Raw genomic sequence first — 24,111 nt, forward strand, 5'->3', positions numbered from 1 at the left:
AATTATGTATGGTCTTTTTTTCAGAATTTGTAATTATACCGACTCCATGTCCTGGCTAGAAGATTGCGTTAGTTCTCAAAATAAGAAAATAAGAAAATAAGAAAAGTTGGCATATCACAATGTAAGCATATTATTTCAATATGCTTGAAATCCTTGATTTAATGATCTTAGAAAACAGGAGGAGGAGGGACATAACTTGATTTTTTGTTTGTTTGTTTTTTCAGTTATACGTTGACTTATTTGTCTTTGGTATTAATCTTTACGCACTTAGCAGCTTATACAGTTTACATGGAAACAGTTGTGTATTTCTGTGGAAAGAGGTTCATTGCCTTTCAAGGTAGACTTGCTGTTGTGCCATCTGCAGAATTTCAAGGGTTGCTCCATATACTTTTATCAATCTTCTGAGATCTTGAAATTTTGGGAAAGATTTTCATACTTTCTTGCCCTGTTTTATTTCTTAGTAAGTGGATTGAATTAGTGTTATTGTTTTAATTGTATGGACATTAAGACATAATATTTGAGGCCATCTGTGGTTTGATAGAACAAATGTACGTCAAGTTCAGTGGTTTTAGAGATTCGTATCCTAAACTATATTAACACAGTAAAATATTTTTATATAATCAAACAAATACCTCCACTGTAGTCCTTCCAGATTGCCCCTGTTGCCCAGTCCTTGTCTCTTTAGGTAACACCACATTTAATATTTATCTAGAAGTTAAAGAAACAATTTTGATGCCAAAAAAAAAGAAAAATCATAGATTACATTTTTAAATTAAATAAAAATGACATCCATGCGACCGATTCTCGCTATAGGTTATATTTCTGAAGAGGCATATCTCTAAGGGGAAGGAGATGGCTGAAAATATCAGAATCTTTTGAGTTGGTACCATTCCATAGTACTGTGCTCATATCTCTAGTATACTTCCCACCTGTTTGAGAATTCCTGCTGTGTGCAACTTGGTGAAGGCACTGACTGGGATAGTAGTCGCAGTAATAGTAGTAGTAGCAGCAGTAGGTGTATTAGAGCAGAACAAAAGTTGTGAACCAATAGTTTATTTTTATTTATTTTTTATTATTTTTGTCCTTTTTGAGACCGGCTGCACCGCACTCAGCCAGTGAGCGCTGTGAGCTCACCGGTCACCCCTATATAGGATCCGAACCCGCTGCGGGATCGCTGCTGCGTTCCCAGTGCCGCACTCTCCCGAGTGCGCCACGGGCTTGGCCCGTGAACCAATAGTTTAGAAAAACTCACTTCTCTGCCTTGAAATACAAAGTGCAGCCTGTTCACTCCTTTAAAATAACAGCACAACAATATACCTTCTATCACATCCTCCTTTCTCCCAGCAATTGCTGAATTAGTATCTTATACTAATCTGACTATTATCTAAATTAATATCAGTAGAGAAACTTTAAATTTTGTTCTAGAGCCACATTGATAAGGAACCTGGTGATGTTCTTGTCTTTGTGCTGCTTTAAATCTGTTCTGTTTTTAAACAGACTATTTTGCAACATTGAAGTTGAAGTTCAATATTTATCCAGTATATACTTAGTGAACATTAATTATGTGCCAAATACCGTATTGGGCACTTGGAATACAACGGAGAGCAAAAAAGGACATAGTCATTGCTATTATGGAGTTGGAATCAATTGAGGGAATTTGTTGGGGGAATAATCAAGTAAATGAGAAATTGCAACTTTGATGAGTGCTATGAAAGGTATATAGATAAAGTAATGAGAGCCTATTCTAGGAAGGCTTCCCTAAGGAAGTTACCATTGATGTAAGGAGCAAAGGATGAGTAGGAATTCATTAGGCTAAGAGAAAAAGGGTTATCATTCAACATTGAAGTAGAGGGAGTAGGAAGTGGAAAGCCCCTGTGATAAGGGGGCACTAAGCAAGAGCATAGTGCATTTGAAGAACCTAAACACAGTTGGTATGTATTATGATACCAAAGGGCAAAAGAAGTGAGATGCAAGATAAGTTTGAACAGATAGGAGGGACAATAGCTACATGATTTTATAGGTCTTGCAATAGATTTGGGGCTTTATCATAGTGAAGTGTTTAAAATCAGATGGTAACCTCAGATATGAGGTTAGATTTGTTCATTCTGGCCATGGTATGGAGAGAGTTTGGGGGAATGACAAAAATGAATGCAGGAAGTTGTTTAGGAGGTTCTTATCATGATCCGTGTGAGATGATGATAGTGTGGAGTAAGAATGAAGATTGAAGAGAGTGTTCAGAACAAGAGACTTGAGAGGCAGAAATCAACAAAATCTAGAGATGGATTGAATTGGAGGTATGAGGGAATTCAGGATAATTCCAAGATGTCAGTTTTGTGTAGCTGGCTGTCTGGATAGGTATAGGTGGATATGAGATATTATTAGCAGTAATGATATTACCAACCTTATTGATCAATTACTGTATGGGCCAGGCTCTGTCCAAAGTCTTTTACATATAGTGATTCATCAAATTCTTAACAACAGTCCCATGAGATAGGTTTATTAATATGGTTATTTCCATTTTACAGGGATTAAGTAGAAGACCTGAGGATACAAAGCTAGAGAAATCAATCTCTGTATGAACACACATTTATGTCTGGTGGAGGACAGAGGAAGTGGAGAGAAAATCAGGCAGGAAGAGTGAGTGTGGCTGAGTAGATAGCTGTAAGGGAGAATGTGGGCTTCGAGGGAGGTATTGTTTTCATTTTGTTTTTAAATGAAAAAAATAAACGAGCATGTTTGTAAGTCAGTAAGAAGCAACTAGTTGAGGGAAAAGCTAACTATTATAGAGAAAGAAGGGTAGTTATTAAAAAGATTCTGAATGAAGATGTGGAAGTACAGGTAAAGAGAATGGCCTCGTACTGAAAGAAGGACAGCTATTCATACTTGAAGGGAAGGGACAGTGGGATGCAAGCAGATGGTGGGAGGTTGTGGGAGTTTTTGTGAGAATAGCCTGGGTCAATTTCTGAAAGTAGATGAGAGTGAGATCTGGAGGTGAGTGGAAGAGGTTAGAAACTTGTGGAAGAGGTTAGAAACTTATGGAAGAGTGAGAGAGCCAGCTGGCCAGAGAAATAGAAGGAATTGACAGGCAATGTTAAGGACCTATATGGAGTTAATTATATAAATTCGTGGTGCAACCAGTCTACCCTGTTGTGTGACTTTCTCCAGCAATACTAATCTGTTTGCGTAAAGGCATGGTAATGAGAGTAATAATTAGGTTCATCCAGTGTTGTAGCAAAGAAGTTTGTTATGTAGACAAGAGTGTTAGTGAAATGAAAATGATAATGCAGATGAAGAAAAGGAAGTAGAAATGACAGGATTTGATAATTATGTAGATGCAGAGGAAAAGGGAAAGGAAGGGTTAAGGATGATATCACATTTCTCTTTGGGAAAAGTATTGTTTGATACCTGTAATGGGTTGAACAGTGTCCCCCTAAATTCATGTCCACCCAGAACCTCAGAATGTGACCTTATTTAGAAATAGGGTCTTTGCAGATGTAATTAATATATGGATGGAGATAAAATCATAGTGGATTAGATTAGGCCTTCAATCCAATGAGAGTGTTTTGACAAGAGAGAAAAGGACACACAGATACAGAGAAGAAGGCTATGTGAAGAGGGAAGCAGAGATGCGTCTACAAGCCAAGGAATATTAGGGATTGCCAACAACCACCGAAAGTTAGGAGACAGACTTGGGACAGTTTCTTTCTCAGGATCTCCAGGAGGAATCAATCCTGCCAACACCTAGATTTCATCCTTCTGGCATCCTGAACTGTGACAGAATAAACTTGCGTTGTTTTAAGCCACCAAGTTTGTGGTAATTTGTTATGACAGTCCCAGGAAACTAACACAGTACTATTCACTGAAGTTAGGAGTACAGGAGAAGGAGCAGGTCTGGCAGGAAAGTTAGGAATACAGGAGAAGGAGCAGGTCTGGCAGGAAAGATAATGAAATAAGTTTAAGATATTGTGTATATTCCTAGCATAGTTTCTTAACTTTTTCTTAACATATCCCCACCAATCCATCCTTTTGCTGCCCAATCATACTAAAATGATTCATTTTAGTGGTTCATATCTAAAAAGGCAGATCGGATTCTGTCACTCTTATTTCTATACCTCCCTATTACCTATTCGCTAAAATTCAAATGCTTTTGTGTATAATGCTTTGTTTGTTTCCTCTGTCTACAGTTTCAGATACTCACTTAGCTTTCAAGATTCCAGTTACATCACCATCTCTGTGAAGGCTTTCCTCACCCGTCTCTTCACTGCTCTCTATAAGCAGAGGCTGTCCTAAAGCCTTGTACTCAGTTCTGTTGTATTTGCTATGTTGTACTATAAGTGGTTGCCATACTCTCTACCTCTAGAATGTAAGCTCTTTGAGGGTCAGGACTATATTTTAGGTGAAATAATCTGAACTGTCAGATGCTTTTTGAAAGCCGACTTGAGGGTAGCTTTATTCCTTTGTGAACCCATTTTGGTTTCTAGGAGTTGGGTTTTTTTTTTTTTTTTTTTTGAGCTCTCACATTATACACCAACCTTTCTGACCTACTTAATCCTTATCTCACTTGCCAGGGGTTTTCATATATTAGACCTTTCCCTTTTCCCAACCCATGTATTAGCAGATTTCCATTCAACACTCAGGGAGCTTCTTTCTGACTTGCCTCCCTTTACCTCTTTTTGAATTAGTATGTGACACATGCTTCTGTAATAATGCTTACTACACTTTGCATCATAATTGGAAATGTATTTTTATCTTCCTCTAATAGTGAACTTTTCAGGGGCAGAATCCATGTCTTATTCATCTTTTGCTCTGGTGCACAATGTATACTCAGTAAATGTTTATTTGAATGAATAAATTATTCGAAACACCTGTAGTATTTTGCCATGAATCCTCAAAGATGGCCAGTGATCATTCGGTAATATAAGCTTCATGAGAGCTGGGAGATAACTGTCGTGTTGACACTATAGTATCTAACACAATGCCTGCCACCTTATTGAATGACTAAATCTGCAGGTTCACTTATTCCTCTCATATGTAATTTACAAGAATATGATTTTTGAGTTAATATTTCACGGTATTCCATTTTAAGAAAAAGTTGTAACTGTGATTAAAAATAACTGTAAACATTATTAAATAAGAGAATCAAGTATGAATTTAATGTACTGGTGACATTCCTAAAATATTGGGTAGGTTGATTTTCCTCCCTACCCCACGTCTAGTTTGATCATAAAGCAACTGAATTCTTTGACATTAAAATGGAAACATTTTATAGCATTTGGAATTTCATTTTGTTCAAAGTGCTTTAACTTTCAAACTACATCACAGATTTCTCTACTAGTTTCCATTTCAGATCCTCCAACCTTAGCTCATTCATTTTGTCTCTCGTATTACACACAGCTGCCCTTTTAAAAACCATAAATGTGATCATGTCGTACTGCTTAAAATTCCTCAATTGCACTTTGAATAAAATTCAAACTCCTTATTATGACTGATAGGCTCTGTATGATTCGACCTGTGGGTATCCCTCCAGTGACATATCTTACCATTCTTTCCTTACTCATATGGTTCAGCCACATGGGCCCACTTTTAGAAGCTCTACAACAAGGTTCTCAAACTTTTTGCTTTCAGGACCCCTTTATACTTTTACAAATTTTGAGGACCCAAAGAGCTTTTGTTTTAATGTGGGTTATATGTACTGGTGTTTACTGTATTAGAAATTAAAACTGAGAAAACTTTAAATATTTATTATGTCATTTAAAAATAGCAACAAACCCATTACATATTAATATAAATATCATTTTTTATTAAAAGATAACATAACTATTTTCCAAAAAAAAAAAATTAGTGAAACAAATAGCATTGTTTTACATTTTTTCAAAACTTTTTAATGTCTGCCTTAACAGAAGATAGCTAGATTCTCACATCTGGTATTGTATTCAGTCTATTGTGATATGTTGTTTTGGTTAAACTATGGGAAGAGATTTTTTGACCTTACAGAGATCTGTAGGTGGATAAAGGGGACTTATTTTAATAGCCTTTTCAGATAATTATGGACATTCTTTGATAGTAAAAGTTGACAAGAGGTAGTTTCTTAAAGGTGAGTTGCAATGTGGAATCTGAAACTGTGTAAATGAACATTTCATGCACTGTTACATCTGTTACATTAAAATAAATTGGTCTGTCTAGCACTCTGAATGTATCTTTTGTCCAGGCATGATTTCGTAACATCATGCATTGGTAATTTTGAAATGGTTTGCTGAGTTATGGCAGATCTTCCAAATGTTGACACATCTCATTATCCAATATTAAAAAATCACATTTGTTAGTATCACTATTCTCATCAGAAAAATCTGTAAATGTTGGGAAGTTGTCAAGCTTATGACCATGGATTCAGGTTTTCCAAAATTCTAATTTTTATTTGAAAGCTCAAATTTTTGTCATTGCTAACAAATACTGTCAGTTGTTTTCTTGAAGTAACAGGTTCACTTTACTCATTCTCAAGAACATGTCTGCCAAATATTTTAATCTGAATGATCATAATTTGATCTTCTTTTAGAAATGGTGTTCCACAAAAAAAATGTTCAGCTTGCAACTCAAGCAGTTGCATAAGTCCATTTTCCTTGAGACAAGGTAGCTTGATACGCAGCAGAAATGCTTTATGCATATATCACAGAGTATAGAATGTTAAAAAGACATGTACTCAAGGATTGAGATTTTTTAAAATAATTTTTACTGCTTCTTGAAAAACATTCTTAAATGTTTTTTGTTGTTTTTGTTGTTGTTTAACCTGCGAGTGCATAGCAGTAAAGAATACAGTGACTACTGGTACAGTTTGGTGCCACTGCATTGACTTGTGCTAAAATGCCTGCTTTTACTCATCGTTGAGTTTGCACCTTCAGTAGTAATGTCAATATAGTGAAAAAGACAAATAATGTTTTATTATTGTGAAAATAGTTTGATCTCTGGATCCCCTGAGAAGGCCCCACAGACCTTGGGAACTACTGCTCTAATAATAACCAAAACTCTTCTCAGAAGAATAGCCATACATTCTTTTAGTTTCTCTCTTGCAGCTTACCACAGATTGTGATTATATATATTACTTGCTTTCTAATGACCTTGAACAAGTTACCTACCGTCTCTCTGCTTCAGTTTCCTCATCTGGACAACAAACGATTCTCTCAGAGGATTATTGTACAGATGAAGACAATTAAAATATGAATATGTTTAAAATAGTGCCTGGCACATAGTTAATGCTATTATTATATATGTAATTCATTTTCTTTATGGGTTGTTTCATGCATCAGGCCGCTGTAAGCTTTACCAGGGCAGGGTCCACATCTGTTTTGTTCACCAGTGTATCCTCAGAACCCAGCAGCGCTTGGCATATGGTTGGTGCTCAAGAAATACTTGTTGAGTGAGTATAAGTGTGACGGTGTGGAATATTGAAAATAAAGATTTTTTTTTTTTTGTCTAGACAGTGGAATAGTTTGGGAAGAAATAAAGGCAGATGAAATTAGTGGTCATTATGGTTGAATAAAAGAATTGGAATGAATAGGTAGAGTTTTCTCACAGAAGTTTCGTATGTCAAATGAGCAGACTGTATCAAGACCTGGCTTGTATTAAGAAGGGGTATTATTTCCTATGTTGAGGGATGGCAGAGGTTTTCAAACTTGATCTTTGAATATATTTTCTTTCTGGTCATAGTCTTATGTTTTAGAATAGGACTCACTGGCTTTCCATAATTTTGGATAGTGGGAACAGTGCTAATCACCTCAGGTACAAAGAGAAAAAAGAAAGATAGAAGAAAATTCTTTATAAAATGAGTGTGTTAAAGCAAATGATATTTTGAAAGAGTATAAGAAGAGAAAGGGAATGGATCAAAGTGCTTTACATTGTCCCCTTGACTTTGTTGTAGGAGAAAAGGTCTTGTGAAGCATGATCTGCCTCTGCTGTCTGCCAGATAGTTTAGGATCCTTTATATAAGAATCTCTATGATACATTCTTTAAAAAATTTAGTTCCAGGAAAACAGTCTTGCTGGATAAAATAGCTTTGCTTCCTTTAATGAGGGGAAGGAGAATTAGATTATAATAAGAGAATCTGTAGAGATTATCTTATTAATTGGAAGCTTAATATTAAATTTAATACTCAATAAAGTATAAAAGGTTAGTATTTTTTGTAGTGATATCCTGCCATCTCTATATGATTTTTGCTTTTTCATTTGCTTTATTGAGTATATAAGCTTTTTTTTTTTTTTTAAGATGACCAGTAAGAGGATCTTAACCCGTGGCCTTGGTGTTATCAGCACTGTGCTCTCCCAAGTGAGTCCCAGGCTAGCCCTGAGTACATAAGCTTTAAAGCCTTTTGGAAAGTAGGTGGGTGTAGATGATAAATTTTAGATATTGGCAAAATTATAATTATAATTGTTGATTAATTGATTATTATTAATAATTTTTATAATTGTTAGAGATTTAAATTCCAATCTGAGGACAGGCCACTTATCTCAGTCAGAGTGTGATGTTATATCACCAAGGTCCAGGGTTTGGATCCCCATACTGGCCAGCTGCAAAAAGAACAAAACAAAAAATAAATTCCCATCTGTACTTTTCATCGTAAATTACATTTTCAAACATAAGGAGCATATAGATATTTAAAAGCATAACTATTTCTTTTTAGTGAAGTCATTACCTTTTTTATACATACTTCAAAACAAAAGGTGTCGAAGCAATTATAGGTAGATGTGAGATAATATTTACATCTTTATCGGCAGTTTTCTATGCTGTAGTTCATTACAGTTAAACTGCCATTTGGAGTCAACTATTTTCTTTGTAATTTTTCAACAGCTTATATGCTTTTGTGTGCATGAATGTCTGTGCCTGCATCTGTGCCTGTGTGTCTGTGTGTGTTCGTACCTGTGTATGCACACAGGTTCCAGTCCTTGTCCATGTGCATGTGTGTGGTGGGGGGTTCAGAATCTCTTGCTTAGAACTCAGTCTAGGGGATTTATATGATCTCATTTGGAAGCTCATGGACTGCTTCCTTACCATTTTTCCTATTATTGCCAGAATTACAAAGGATATCAGGAGGTCTGGGTTTTAATCCTATGCAATTTGTAATTTGGGGCAATTCACATAATCTCTTTGGCTTCAGTTTCTTCATATGCAAAATAAAGATTTTTTACCAGTTTTTTTTAAAGTTCTTATCTTGTACCTTCTAAAATTTTATCAAAAGATGTGTATAGCATGCTAAAACTAATGAGTGAGCTGGATCTAATTTCTCTGCCATGCAACTTGGTGTTTGCTGATTACTTGTCCTTGTTTAGTCCTCACCTAAAACATGAGGTTTTTGAGGGATGATTTAGGTAAAATAATTGTCATTTTTATTCGTAAGACAGTTAAATAAAAACTAGCTTATGTTTAGAAAGAAAAAAGTGCAACTGTTGTATATTTTTAGAAGATTGTATAGGACAGGATTAAGGTCTAGAAAGTGGAATAATAGGAAACTGAATTAAAAAAAATACTTTGATTTTGATGCCACACCATGGAATTCAGTAGTTAAGAATTTTGTTAGGAAGGAATTATCCTGATGGAAAAGTTTGGGTGTTCTGAAAGAGTATCAAATGAGAAATAAGACTAGTAATGACTTCACTGAATACAAATGAATAGTGATGATAATCCTACAGTGTTATTTAGGTAAACTGCCTCTCTGTTTGTTTCTCTTTTCCATTCCTGGAAGTACTTCATTCCTACTATGAGCAATATCCCCTGAGTTTTCATCTATCTCCCAACTCCATTCCAGCTGATACAGCTAACACATTTTGAGAATCACTGCCTTAGAAAATTTCACCAGTGATTGATTTAATGGCTTGGATAAAGTGAAGGCCATGGTCTTAAGGACCATAGACTGTCCTAGAAGGTGATTGTTTTAGCCTTAATGAGTTCTAGGGAAAGGATATCTTGATGGTGAGTTTTATTTTATTTTTTCTATAAATGAACCTTCATGATCAAATGCAGGAAAGTGAAAAGATTGTCTACCAAATGAAACCTGTATGTAATGTACTCTTTGTTTTGTTTTGTTTTTTTAAAACGTTTTTTGGATTTCACTTGGAAATTTTAGTAAGGTTGAAATCAGCTGTTTTCCTTTTAACTTTCATTATTTACTAGTTCATAGTGTGGTGTAGGTAAGACAGTGAGGTGAAAGATATGTGCAGACTTTTTTTTTATGGTCAAGTTGGTTTGGAGTCTGTTATTTACTAGTTGTGTTATCCTGGGCAAGTTGTTTAAACCCTGACTTCCAGTTTCTTTCACTAGTAAAAAAAAAAAAAGTTGGGGAGTATGATAAGGATTAGAGATAATCTATGGAATGTATACCTGCCATATGGTAGGTAAATGCTTGCTTTGTGGTAGTGTGAATATTGTTAGTAATTTAAACATATGTACCATAGCTATAGAAATGAATTTTTCTTTATGGTTACCGGCTTGATAAATACTTCTACTACCTGCCCTGGGAGTCATAAGAATTGGGTTCAGGTGCTGTTTTGCCATTGACCAGCTGGGTAGCCCTAGAAATTAAAGCAGCCCTGACAGACCTTGGTTTCATTATCTAACTATGTATTAATGGTCATAATCATAGTGTTTATGTTCTTAATGATCCCTTTCAGTTCTAAAATACTGACATAATATAAGGGTAACCATTAAATAAAATACAGCAGCTTCTGATCTTGACAACATAAAGTTTATACCAATGACTAACTTTTCTTAGCAGCTAAAATGCTTATATCATAAGCAAGAAAAGAGTTACTTAAATATTACTAAATTTAGAATAAGCTTGAAACACCTTGTTCTAAAAAATAAAATAAAATCAGGTTTTGAATTTCGATACTTGCATCCTCTGTTTAAAGAAATTCTTTTATTTATTTTTTGAGTTGATCAGCTTCTTGAGAAATTACTTCATTTAATAAAGAGTTCATATTTATGTCACTTTCAGAAGACCAGCACACTGACCTGTTTTCCCTGCCCTTTTAGAATATAATTATTTCTGATATGAATATTGGTCTGCCAAATTAATTAATGAATAACACTATATCTACTTTCTTTCTTAACTCTAGAAGGTTTACTTATTTATTAATAAATCATGTCATTTGTGAATTAAAAGATAAATCATAGTGGGGCAACAGACAATATATGCCTGTTGGTGAAACACATAGCATACCTACGTTGTGTTCTTGCTGACAAGTTTTACATGAATATAATTAAACTTGTAGGTCTAACTTCCAGTTTACAGGCAATATAAGAAATAGAGGAATATATTAGACAACACCACAAAGGAACAATAAGACAAATACAGAATGGAAGTCAGTGTAGTGAAAAAAGAGGTGGGGGTTGTCATAGATTAAATGGCTGAATTAAAACTATTTCTGTGCACATATTGCTCAAAGTGCACATATCATACAAATACTTATTTTGTTTCAAAAATCTTGAAACCCTATAGGTGTTTTTTGTTTGTTTGTTCATTTGTTTTAACTAAGGACTTTCTAGACCAGGCTTAATTGTACTTTAAGGGAACAGTTTTCAAGGTATACTGAACATCGTCTAGTAACAGGTGATTTTAAGTATTTATGGTTTTTTCTTTGGTGGGCAATTTATTAAATGGATGAAAGTCTGTAAGACATTTGAATCATACAGAAATATTGTATGTTTTTTCTCTAAATTTTTTAGTTAGGGTTTTTGAAAGGTGTGGTATAAAAACTATTACTTACTCTTCTAGAAGACAATGGATATGAAGTTCTGCTTTATTTTTTTGTATGTTTATTATATATAAAGAACAGATTCAAATACTAGTATTATTTATTTCTTTTAGCATTTAAATCTTAATGAAATTGTTACTGCTTTAGAATCATAATAAAGGGGCTAGACCTGTGCTATCCAATATACATTACTAGCCTGTTGTGGCTATTGAGTACTTGAAGTATGGCTGGTCCAGATGGAGATGTGCTATAAGGATAATATACACAATGGATTTAGAGTACTTAGGATGGAAAAAGACTATAATATCTCGATAATTGTTATATTGTTTATACGTTTAAGTTATAATATTTTGGATATGTTAGGTTAAATAGAATGTGATATAAACATTTATTTCACCTGTTTCTCTTTACTTTTTAAAATGTGGCTACTAGAAAAATTTAAATTACAGATGTGGCTAGTATTATATTTCTGTTGCACTGCACTGGGCTAAAATATCACAGCTTTCTTTTTACAGTGCAACCATGTGAGCTGAAGTCTTCTGGTCTGAGGAAGATTACAATGAAGTCATAGTTTTAACTTCTTAAAAAATCATTTGTAAAAACAGACAGAACAACTAGAACCACAAAAGAAAAAAACCCCAATGACAGGCTCGCAGTAAAACTAGATAAGGAATTATCCTCGGAAACCCCAGAATATGGGTAGTTTGGGGTAGGAGGACCCACCCAAATCTCACGTGAAGGGAGGAGCACCTGTATGGCAGAAGGAATAAAAAGGGGGTGCCCCCAAACACAGAAATCACCAACAAATCCCAAAAGGAGAGAACATCACTTTGAGTGGGAAACTTGAGCAGGTAGATCTGAGAACAACTAGCAAAACTACCTCCATGTTGCAGGTGAATGAAAAACAGACCATGGGGTCACACCAAGAGGCTGCAGGAAAATCAGAAATTTCCAACAGAAACTCTTTTCAAGAAAGACAGATTGCAAGTCTAAAGAAATACTGCTAGTAGTAGAATCCCAACTGAGCAGGGCAGAAATACGAAATTTGAAGGTAACAGAAAGTTTGTATTCAAGATGGGGGGTGGGGTGGTGATACATAGGTAGATTTCAAAACAGTAGTTATTGCTACAGAGAGAGGTTATGGTTTTAAATATTTCATTTTAAGTCCAGAAGACGGAGCCTCAAACTATGAAGAGACCAATGTTCACTGCAACTCTCTACTTGGAAGCCTCCTCCTAAATGTACATGGAAACGCCTGTCATTTAAACATGAGTAACAGAATAGGACTTTATTTGAATTCCATAAAAATGTGCTAGATCCAAAAAAAGATAGAAATTAATAATATAACAAACAATGGAGGCATATTATAAAAGTATGACCATAAAGGCAATGAAAACTATAAACTATGTTATAAAATAAACTAAAGGAAATTAATAATATTATTTGGCTGGATAAAACAGCATAATTAAGAAATAGAAAGACTCAAAAAAATAAATATGTCACATTTCTCCCTGTGTAACAGAGACGCAAAAAGGATTACTCAAAGCACCATGAATGCGTTGAGAAGTCTGAAGGGTCTGTATACCAGAGCAAGCTGGATACAACCCTATTCAAAGTTAGCTTCTGTCTTTTATCGTAAAGACAAGGAAGTTTCACAAGAAAATTCATTTGATTCAGTCATTACAAAAGGACACAAGGACATGGGCAGAGTTACAAAAGTTATCTGTGGCTAAGTATAGCTTAACAATGGAAACTAGTAACATCAGTAAAATAAAGTGACATTCCAAAGTACAATTAATGAAAAGCTAAGTCGGTCAAACTGGCTCATTATGTAAAGTATAACCTCTCCTTAAGCAAAAGTTACATCTTTATGAAAAAGTCTAAATCCAATTATCTCTAAAGTTTCCCACAACAGATAGCTTGTCTCTAGCAAACATTTTCCCACAACTTTCCCTTCAAATTGTAAGCTAGACTGCTGTTTGTCCAAGAGGGATACGTTACCTCATCTCGCAAGCTACCAGCTGCATAAACCAGCATGAGAAACGGCCTGGGAAGCAGGGCCTTGCAGTCTTGGTACATGTAGCAAGACATGGAGAAACTCAAGAATCCCAAGGAAGATTCCCTCTCCCAACACAGGCAGAGAGCCAAATGATTAGTAAAGGTGACAGCACCACTTAAGTTGGGAGATCAGAAATAACAGTATACTCATGACTTAAATAGGGAAATTGATAGTTATACTGGATACACAGAAAAGAAAGATTATTGACTATTGTAACATGTTTATTACCAGCTTCCCTCTGTAGACAGCAGTGGGTTTCTTAAAAAGAAAACAAAAATGCGGGGGTAGAAAGAGGAGGAATGGGTGTATGGTACTTTTAATACTCGTTTTTTGGGGGTTTTTTTGTCCTTTTTTTTTTTTTTGAGACTGGCCACAGGGCGCTCAGCCAGTGAGCGCACCGGCCATCCCTATATAGGATCCGAACCCGCAGAGGGAGTGCTGCTCTCCCAGCGCCGCACTCTCTTCAGCAATTCTTAAAATCTGTTAACAGGATTGGTATGACAACCACCTGTTAACTCTAAAAACATTAAAGCATACAATCCCATATCTAAACTGATTAGAGTTGATTAGATGGCTTTTGCCATGCTATCTTTGGGCTGTGGCCTCCTACCTGAGGGCTTTTGCCCTATGCATACATTTACCTAAAAACCCTATTCTAAAATCAAATGAGAATCAAGATTTCTAACCCCTCAACATAAATAAGTAAATTAAAAAAAAAAAAAAATGCTTGCAGAGCTCTGAAAAGAATTAGGGAAAAAATAAATTCATAATGGAAACTAAACTAGAAGGAACATAAAATAACAGGCAATACAGTAAATACAGCAAGAAAAAGAAGATATACGAGACAGAAAGGATTTGAAAGAAAATTACACATATGAAAGATGAGAAAAGAATAATTAATATTAGTATAATCGGAGTCCCTGAAGAAGCATGAAACAGCACAAATATTCGAGACTACTATCAGCAAACTCTCATGTATTGCTAGTGGGAATGTAAAATGGCTCAGCCACTGTGGAAAACGGTTTGACAGTTCCTTAAAAAATTAAGCATAGAATTACCATATGTAGTGGATTGAATTATGTCCCCCCACACTCACTGAAGCTTGAATTGTGTCCCCCAGGTTTTATGTATTAGAAACTTAGCCCCCACTGTGACTGTTAAGAGGGTGGGAAATCCTATTACAGTAATTGAAAGGTGGAGCCGTTAGGTGATTGTATTGTAGGACCATGCCATAGAGGATGGATTAAAAATGGTGGTCAGGGGCGTGGGTCTGAGGGCTTTAAAAGAAGAGAGTCTGTCTTCCTCTCTCTGCTCTCTCTCTGCTTCCGCCATCTTGTAATGTGAGACCCCTGAGTCACTGTCACCACCACCAGATGGACTTTGGACTTCCCAGCCTCAGAAAATGTAAGCAATAAATTCCATTTTTGTTTATAAATCACCCTGTTCAGTGAACCTTGTTATAAGTAACAAAAACAGACTAATACACCATATGACCCAGCAATTCCACTGCTAGGTATACCTAAAAAAATTGCAAACAGGTAAATATGTGCACATGCTTGTTCATAGCAGCTCTGTTGATAATAGCCAAAAGTCCATCAATGAATGGAGCATAATAGCCAAATGTCCATCAGCTGATGAATGGATAAATATATTGTAGTATATACATACCATGGAATATTATTCAGCCATAAAAAAGAATGAAGTATTGATAGATGCTCTAGCATAAATGAACCTTGAAAACATGCTAAACAAAAGAAGCCAGACACAAAAGATCACATACCATATGCTTCCATTTTTATGAAATATCAGAAATAGTTAAATCCGCAGAGACAAAGTGCAGATTGGTGGTTGCCAGAAGACAAGGGGTGAGGGGTTGGGGAGGGGAGAATGAGGACTGGCTGATTATCAGGTATAGGGCTTTCTTTTGGGGTTATGAAAACGTTTTGGAACTAGATACAGGTGACAGGCACAAATTCTTTTAATGTAGTAAATGCCACTGAATTGTTTCACTTTAAAATGGTTAATTTAATGTTATGTGAATTTCACCTCAATAAAACAAATTACCAGCCAATTCACTTTTTTTTTTTTTGTGGCTGGTCAGTATTGGGATTCAAACCCGCAACTTTGGGGTTAAAAGGCTGCACTCCATCCATCCATCCAATTCACTCTTTAAAAAATCTGTCAACAAAACATTCCTGAAATAACACAAGATTGACTCTGCATATTGAAAGGGCACACAGGGACCTAGAATGATTAACACCGAGATATATTTTAGTAAGATTCTGGCTTTAAAAATGAAGCGTAGAGAGTTTTGAGAATCCTGACAAAAGACCAGGTCATTTGTAAAAGAAAGCAGAGACTAGGATTGGACTTCTTAATAGCAATGTTTCATACCAGAAGCCAATGGGGCAATATATATAAATTACTTAAAGAAAGAAAATAGAGGCCCAAAATTTTATATCCAGCCAAATTGATTTCAAGTATAAAGACTATAAATAGTCATGAATATGCCAGATCTCAGGGAATTTTGTTGTGAGACTTTGCTGAGAAATCTACTGGCCTAGAGAATGAGCTGAAATCATAGGAGCATCTTTGGTAAAAGGTCTGGTGGTGAGCATAGAATATATTGAATAGTGGGACTAAAACTATTGGACTTAAAGATGATAGAATAATATTTAAATGTCATATGCCATATGTTCTGCCATATAGATATAGCACAACTCAAATTTGGAGAAAAGAGTATTTTGTAAGTGTGTAAGTTTGATGATTGATCGTAGATATTAGCTGGGAATAGAAAGATAATACTTTATTAAATGCTGGAGAAGGGGGACGGAAGGGAGAATGATGCTACTAGCTAATTCCATGACTACTCATAGAAGGGATAATATCTAAAGAGAAAATTAGGATGTTATGTAACAGTAATCATTAGAACAAAGATACAGAGCTTCCAAAATACTAAAATATATATTTTTAAATCCAGCCAAGAGAAGATTTTATGTGTGTGTGCTATATAAAGCATAACATGAGAAATATCACAAAAGCTTAAAAATTAAAGACCAGACAAAATTATACCAAGTAAATACAAATACAGTGAAAGCAGGGATTACAAACTTGATACCAGATAAGGTTGAATTCAGGACAAAAAGCATTTAATGTGGGAGAAAAAACTATTGACATATTGAGGTACATTAAAATTAAGTACTCTGTTCATCAAAAAAACACCTTTAGTACAGTGAAAAGAAGCCACAGAATGGGAGAAGGTATTTATAACTCATACCCAATAAAGGAGTTCTTGTTCTCTTCCTCTTTCTTTCTCTCTGTATGTGTGTGGAGACAGAAACAAAGCAATGAGAAAAATATGGACAACTCTAGGAAAATAGGCAAGAGACTTTAACAGGCACTTCATAACAGATAATATTCAAATAGTGGTCAATAAACGTATGAAAAGGTGATCAACCTTATTACCAATCAGGAAGGTTTAATAAAAACCACAGCAAAATGCTACCACATTTCTACCAGAATGACTAAAATTAAAAAGACTAACAATGCCAGGTGAAGGCAAGGGTGTGAAGATATGAGTTCTCATACATGGTGGGCATGTCAGTTGCTACAGTCAACTTGGAAAACTGGCCTTTTCTACTGAGGTTTAAGATATAAGTACTCTATGACCTGGAAGTTTCCCTCCTGTATTAAATATGCATCAAAAACAAAATACATAGCAACATCATTTTAATAGTCAAAAACTGGAAACAGCACAAATGCCCATCAAAAGTAGAATGAAATTAATACATTGTGATATATTTATTTAGCAAATACCCTATAGCAATGAAAATGAATGAAGTGCAGCTACACAAAACAATATGAATGAAACTCATAAACATAGTCTTGAGGCAAAAGCCAGACATAATAATGAATGTATACTGTATGATTTTATTTATATTGCAGTCAAAAAAAGGCAAAGCTTTCTATGATGGTAGAAGCCACAGTATTAGTCTGATGGTTACCTTTGTGGATGAAAGTGGAGGTAGTGATTGAGAGCTTGTAACAAGGAGTGTCTGAGTGCTAGTACTGCCCTTGTTTTGTTTTCTTGATCTGAGGAGTAGTAAAATGGGTATGTTTATTTTCTGTACTTTGTTATTTTTATACTTTTCTGATGTAAGTTGATACACGAATAAAAAAAGGGATGAGGAAGCTCTACTGATATGGAGTGATCTCCAGGAAGTAAAAAAAAAAAAAAAAAGCAAGGTATAGCACAGTATTTAAATTATGCCATATTTTGGTTTGGTTTATAGCATGTCACTTCTTCTACCTCTCAGGCAAACCCAGTTCCTGACACTCTATTCTCCCTGTAACTCAGTCGTAGACTTAATTCACATCTCTGTGTGTCTAGTCCCAAATCAAGTCCCAACTTTTCACTTGTTTCTTTATTTACACCCTTCTGTGGGATAGTTCCTGTTGATTATATCATAGTTCACACAAAGATCAGCAAGTCTAAAACTTAAACTTATCTTTTTTCTTCCTCCTTCATGTCTAAATAAGCTATCATCCTAGTCGTACTGTCTTCTTCAGTAGCTTCACTGTTCTCTAAACTTGAAATATTTGAGTTATTGTTGGCCTGATCTTCACTGGACATCCACGGTATTGGACAACACAGTAACTAAGTATTGCTAATGGTTTCTTTTCAGCATTTTAAAATCTTTTATTTCCATTTACAAAGTTATCATGATGACTTGTCATTTAGAAAGCTACAAATAGGATGTTGCTATAATGTCCTTGTCTTCACCTCCTTACCTGCAAATATCATGTCGTTAAAATGTCATTGAGAGAAAATGTTTCAAAATTATGTAGTAAAGATAGTTGCACAACTCTGTGAATATACTAAAAACCACTAAATTGTACACTGTAAGAGAATGAATTTTATGGTTTTGAATTATATCTCAATAAAGGTGTTATTAAAAATAAAACCGAAAATGTGATTGAGAGCATGTGGTGATTTCCTATCAGATTAAATATTAGTTTTGGCTTATCATCCAAAGCCATTCGTTGTATCCTGCCTCACATTTCTTATCCAGTCTCACCCAGTTTGTCAATAGACAATCCCTCTAGGTGGTCTGATCTCCTTGACAATAGCATTGCATATTCTAGAAAGTTCTTTTGTATATAAGATTAATAATCTTGGGAGAATAGTCAAAGCCATAGATAATATCCCTATTTTAAAATTGAGGAAACTTGAGACAGAATGTTTTATTCAGATCACAGGGCTAGTATTAGAATTCATTTCAACTTTATTATTACTCATTGAGCATCTTTTATGTACTAGGCACTGGTTGGTACAGTTGGTATAGAGATACATTCCAATTCCCTGGTCCTTGCTTATACTCAGAGAATTTACCTAAGATTCTTCTAGTCTCTCTGGCTCTTTACCTTTGCTAGTTGTTTTAGTCCGCTTTGTGTTGCTATAACAGAAATACCTGAGACTGGGTAATTTATAAGGAAAGAGTTTTATTTGGCTTACGATTCTGGGATAGCTGCATCTGGCATGGGCCTCAGGCTGCTTTTACTCATGGCGGAAAGTGGCAGGCAGCCAATGGGTACAAGCAGATCACATGGTAAGAGGAAGCAAAGAGGAAATGAGAGAGAGAGAAGGTGCCAGGGTCTTTTTAAGCAACGAGCTCTAGCAGGAACTAATAGAGCGAGAACTCACTTATTAATCCCCCCTCCCCCAGGGAGAGCATTAATCCATTCATGAGGGATCCGCCCACATGACTCAATCAGTTTCCAACACTGCCACATTGGAGATCAAATTTCCACATGAGTTTTGGAGGGGACAACACATCCAAACTCCATCACTAGTCTTCTTCCCATCTCTAGATTTCATTACTGCTTCTACTTTGTTCATGTCATTTTCCTTCAAAGCTCTTCTTTTTTTTTTTTTTTTTTTCATTAAATTTTTATTTTGTCAATATACAATGTATATGATTATTATGGCCCATCACCGACACCTCCCTCCCTCCTCCCTCTCTCCCCTCCCCCCCCCAAGAATGTCCTTTCCGTTTGCTTGTTGTAACAACTTCAAAAAAGTATAGTTGTTATATCTTCTATCCCACACCCCCCGGTTTTTTTTTTTTTTTTGTGGGGGGGGGGGTTTGGGTTTTTGGGGAAATTTATTTTTTTTTTTTTTTTTTTTTTTTTTTTTCATTAAATTTTTATTTTGTCAATATACAATGTATATGATTATTATGGCCCATCACCGACACCTCCCTCCCTCCTCCCTCTCTCCCCTCCCCCCCCCAAGAATGTCCTTTCCGTTGGCTTGTTGTAACAACTTCAAAAAAGTATAGCTGTTATATCTTCTCTCCCCACCCCTGTTTTTTTTGTGTGTGTGTATGTGGGTGAATTAATTTGTTTATTTTTTAGCTCCCACCAATGAGTGAGAACATGTGGTATTTCTTTTTCTCTGCCTGACTCGTTTCACTCAATATTATTCTCTCAAGGTCCATCCATGTTGTTGCAAATGGCAGTATTTCATTCGTTTTTATAGCTGAGTAATATTCCATTGTGTAGATATACCACATTTTCCGTATCCAGTCATCCGATGATGGACATTTGGGCTGATTCCAACTCTTGGCTATTGTAAAGAGTGCTGCAGTGAACATTGGGGTACAGGTATACCTTCGACTTGATGATTTCCATTCCCTTCAAAGCTCTTCTAAACTCACTTTCAGTATGAATCTTCCTCGCTAACCTTTAAGCCTTCCTTTACTTTTAATTCCTTGGGACTGGGCCAATTCTATGTATATCTGAAATTTCCTACATTTTTTTTAAGTTGATTCACATACACATTTATCACTCCAGTTGCTATGAAAGCTTCTCAAGGGCAAATAATTGTGGTCTATAATTTTTAAAGGATTATCCTGTCCTGTGCACAATTATAAAACAATATATCAATTGTGCAAAAATGAAAAACTTTCAAATTGAATGGGTAAGTAGTCCTGATGAGTTGTTTTGCTATGTGGTAACTGAAAACTTACAGTTAACTTTGTTCTTTAGGCTTACTGTGTGTGGTCTCAGTAGCTGATAACTTAGCACTTAAATAACTTTACAAGATCGTGATTAGGCTGATTTGGGTAGAATTCTCTGGGTTGAAGACAGAACATCACTTATTGGCCTCTGCTCTAATACACTATTAATGTTAGTGGGCCACCATGACACATATTGTCTCTATAGTATGATGAACCATCCCATACTTACATATTTTCATAAGCTTTGCAGATAAAGGTGAAACAGTGAGAAGACTTCTTAAAGTGAGCAAAGTAAAATGGAAGTAGCATTCTGTGTTATTAGAAGATATTATTTATAGTAGAGTTCTCTTGCCACTCAAATATCTCACTTGTACTGTTAATTTTATGTCAGCTTAGAGGGATGTCCTATATTTCTGTCAGATGGTAAAAATCTCTATTGTCATTCTTGAATAATAATTGTTAGAGTCAAAATAAAGAAAATTAAGCACACTTAATTTTTTTATTATTGTTTTTAAGGCACAGTTGGTGGATCTGAAATCTGAACTGACAGAGACACAAGCAGAGAAAGTTGTGTTGGAGAAAGAAGTACATGATCAGCTTTTACAGTTGCACTCTGTTCAGCTTCAACTTCATGCTAAAACTGGTCAAAGTGTTGACTCTGGTACTATTAAGGCAAAATTGGTAAGTGGCTTAGAGGGTGACATATACTTAACATGCATTTTAGAGGGAGTGGAGGGCAATTTTTAATGAGGCTTTTTAGTTATAAAATGTAATATGTGCTCATTGTGGGGATTTAGAAAGTACAAGAAATATAAAGTTTTTTTTTTTTTTAAAAAAAGATGACCGGTAAGGGGATCTCAACCCTTAGCTTGGTGTTGTCAGCACCACGCTCAGCTAGTGAGCTAACCGGCCATCCCTGTATAGGATCCGAACCCGTGGCCTTGGTGTTATCAGCACCGCACTCTCCCGAGTGAGCCACGGGCCGGCCCAGGAAATATAAAGTTTATGGTCATCATGATCATCCACAATCTCATCACCTAGAGATAACCAATGATAATATTAATAACCAACTGACAGAATATAATTTTTTCTATTTAAAAATATATGTATAAATACTTAAAAGATATTAGTGATTATAACATGTAAATAATTTTCTGCCCTACTATATCAGTCTGGATTAAATATAGCCGTAACATCCCAAATAACATTAGGATTATTCTTGGGTAGTAGTTATTTTTCTCTCAAAAGAACCCTGAGACAGTCCAGAGCTGATACAGCAGCTCCACAGACAATAAATATCCAAGTTCTTCCTGTTACTGTGCTCTGCCATTTTTAGCTCATGGTCTCCATCCTCGAATTTCTTCACGTCTGCATTCCAAGGAGGAAGAAGGGAGAATCTAAGGGAAAGGCAAAAATTTGCTTTTCAGCCTTGTTTCCCTTCTTTAAAGAACTTTTCATGAAATTCTCAGTATTTTCTGCCAGCATCTCATTGGCTATCCTTAGCTGCATGTCAGTCTCTTTGTTGGTCATACGGCCACATCCAGTAAAATTGGAGTTCTGTTAATAAGGAAGAAGTGAAAAACAGAATTGCGGACCAACTAGTAGGACATTCTTTTGCTCTTAATATATTGTAAGCATATTCCCTGCACTGAACACTTTGTAACGTTCTCATATTGTTTCATTGTATGAATTTACCATATTTAACCATTACTGTCTTAATCAATGTAGGTTGTTTAAATAGAAAAATAATTTTTTTCTATCTTATTTAAGTTTAACCTCCTATGTATTACATGTGTACTATGTACCAGACATTTTGTTAACTATATAGGGACACAACAATAAATAAGACAGATATAGCTTGGAAGAGGCAGGACATGAAATGCTGTTGATATAATGAGAGTAATGCATTTTAAGTTTTACTTTTGTTAATTTTGTTTGGTTAATTAGTTTCTAATATTGATATGTTGGAATTTATGTAAATGAATGTTTAAGTTCTCTTAAAGTTCTCTTAAATTCTGAGATTATATGAATCTAAGTTGGTAGTGTTTTATTTAACTAAAATAAAAGTCAGATCATAATTGCTTCTTTGAGATATTTGATATTAACATTGAGAAACAATCCACATTTACACTAGAATTTACCTAAAGTTTTAACATTAGATTGGAAACAGGATGCTATAGTGCAAAGAACACTGAACCAATTGTGTTGACTAATTTTGATAAAACAAAAATTTTTAGTCTAATACTATATGGTTACTATTGTTTATAGATTTGTTAATGAACTTCACTCAAGTGATATTCAACATGTGGGAATTTTTCTTATAATAATTATACCACTAGCTAAATTCATTTATTTGATGTTTTTTCTAATTATAAAACTTTTTTCTTATATCTGAAGTCTGTCCCCTCTGTGGAGGAGCTGGTAAGTATGTCATTTCTGTTTTGCTTTAATATGTCATGCTGAAGTGTTCTTAGTGTGTTTTTTGCACATTACATGTTGTCACTCTTTGTATTTGAAAATGCTGTTAATGATGGCAGTTTTTTAATGTTTCAATACCTGAAAAGTTCAGTGTGTGGCCAATTTTTCTTTTCTCACTGCATGTTGTTAAAGATTTTTCTTTTACTTGTGATTTGTAGCCATTATTTGCAGAGCCCATCAATTTTTGACAACTTCCGATGCTTCTAATTTGCTCAAACCTTTATTTCAAAAGAGCAGTTGGTTTTGCCACTTGAGAGTATTGGAGATATATTAAGCAGGCCTAGTTTTTAACCCCCTTAAGTTTCTATGTGAGTTTATTCCCAGAAAAAGAATGAGCATGTTGTTTTCTTTTCCATCCATTGCATGTGTTACAACTTTTCAACAGTCTTGAGAATAACTGTGTGGCCTTCAAAACAACTGAATTTTAAAATGCTTTACCAGAATTTATTTTAGAAAAAGAACAATATATAAATTCCTAATATTTTTCCCACTACCTCAACCTAATCTGGTTCCAATCTGTTTTATGTCTTTACTTCTTTTGAAGATATACTTTTTGGATATAAAATATAAAACGAACTTCTTGGTTGTTACCTAGTAACAAACACATTAATTAAGAAACAAAAAATAGTTTTTCCTTTAAATCTAGAAGTGATTAACTTCAGTTTTCTTCATCCTAATCCTTGCTTACATCTGTTAATTTCAGGCCTTAGAGTTTGTCAGATTCGTCAGGGATTTGAACCGTTAAGACAATGTGGTAGCTTAATATATTTCTCATACTTCATATAATATAGTATAAATAGCTCATTAAAGT

General features: G+C 35.1%; 1 protein-coding gene across 2 annotated transcripts in view; it reads left to right on the plus strand.

The window, feature by feature from the left end:
- The window catches only part of GOPC (golgi-associated PDZ and coiled-coil motif containing), a 41,129-nt gene that overhangs the window by 2,215 nt on the left and 14,803 nt on the right, over nucleotides 1–24,111 (plus strand). Inside the window, exons 2-3 of one of the 2 annotated variants that reach the window (XM_008576624.1) lie at nucleotides 21,339–21,503; nucleotides 23,220–23,243. In XM_008576624.1, coding sequence (XP_008574846.1) covers nucleotides 21,339–21,503; nucleotides 23,220–23,243 — 189 coding nt within the window. The remainder of the gene's footprint in view (nucleotides 1–21,338; nucleotides 21,504–23,219; nucleotides 23,244–24,111) is intronic. The other variant, XM_008576625.1, reaches the window with a different exon arrangement.

This window comes from Galeopterus variegatus, unplaced genomic scaffold (assembly GCF_000696425.1).
Source record: "Galeopterus variegatus unplaced genomic scaffold, G_variegatus-3.0.2 Scaffold1374, whole genome shotgun sequence".
In the NCBI taxonomy this organism is placed as follows: Eukaryota; Metazoa; Chordata; class Mammalia; order Dermoptera; family Cynocephalidae; genus Galeopterus; species Galeopterus variegatus.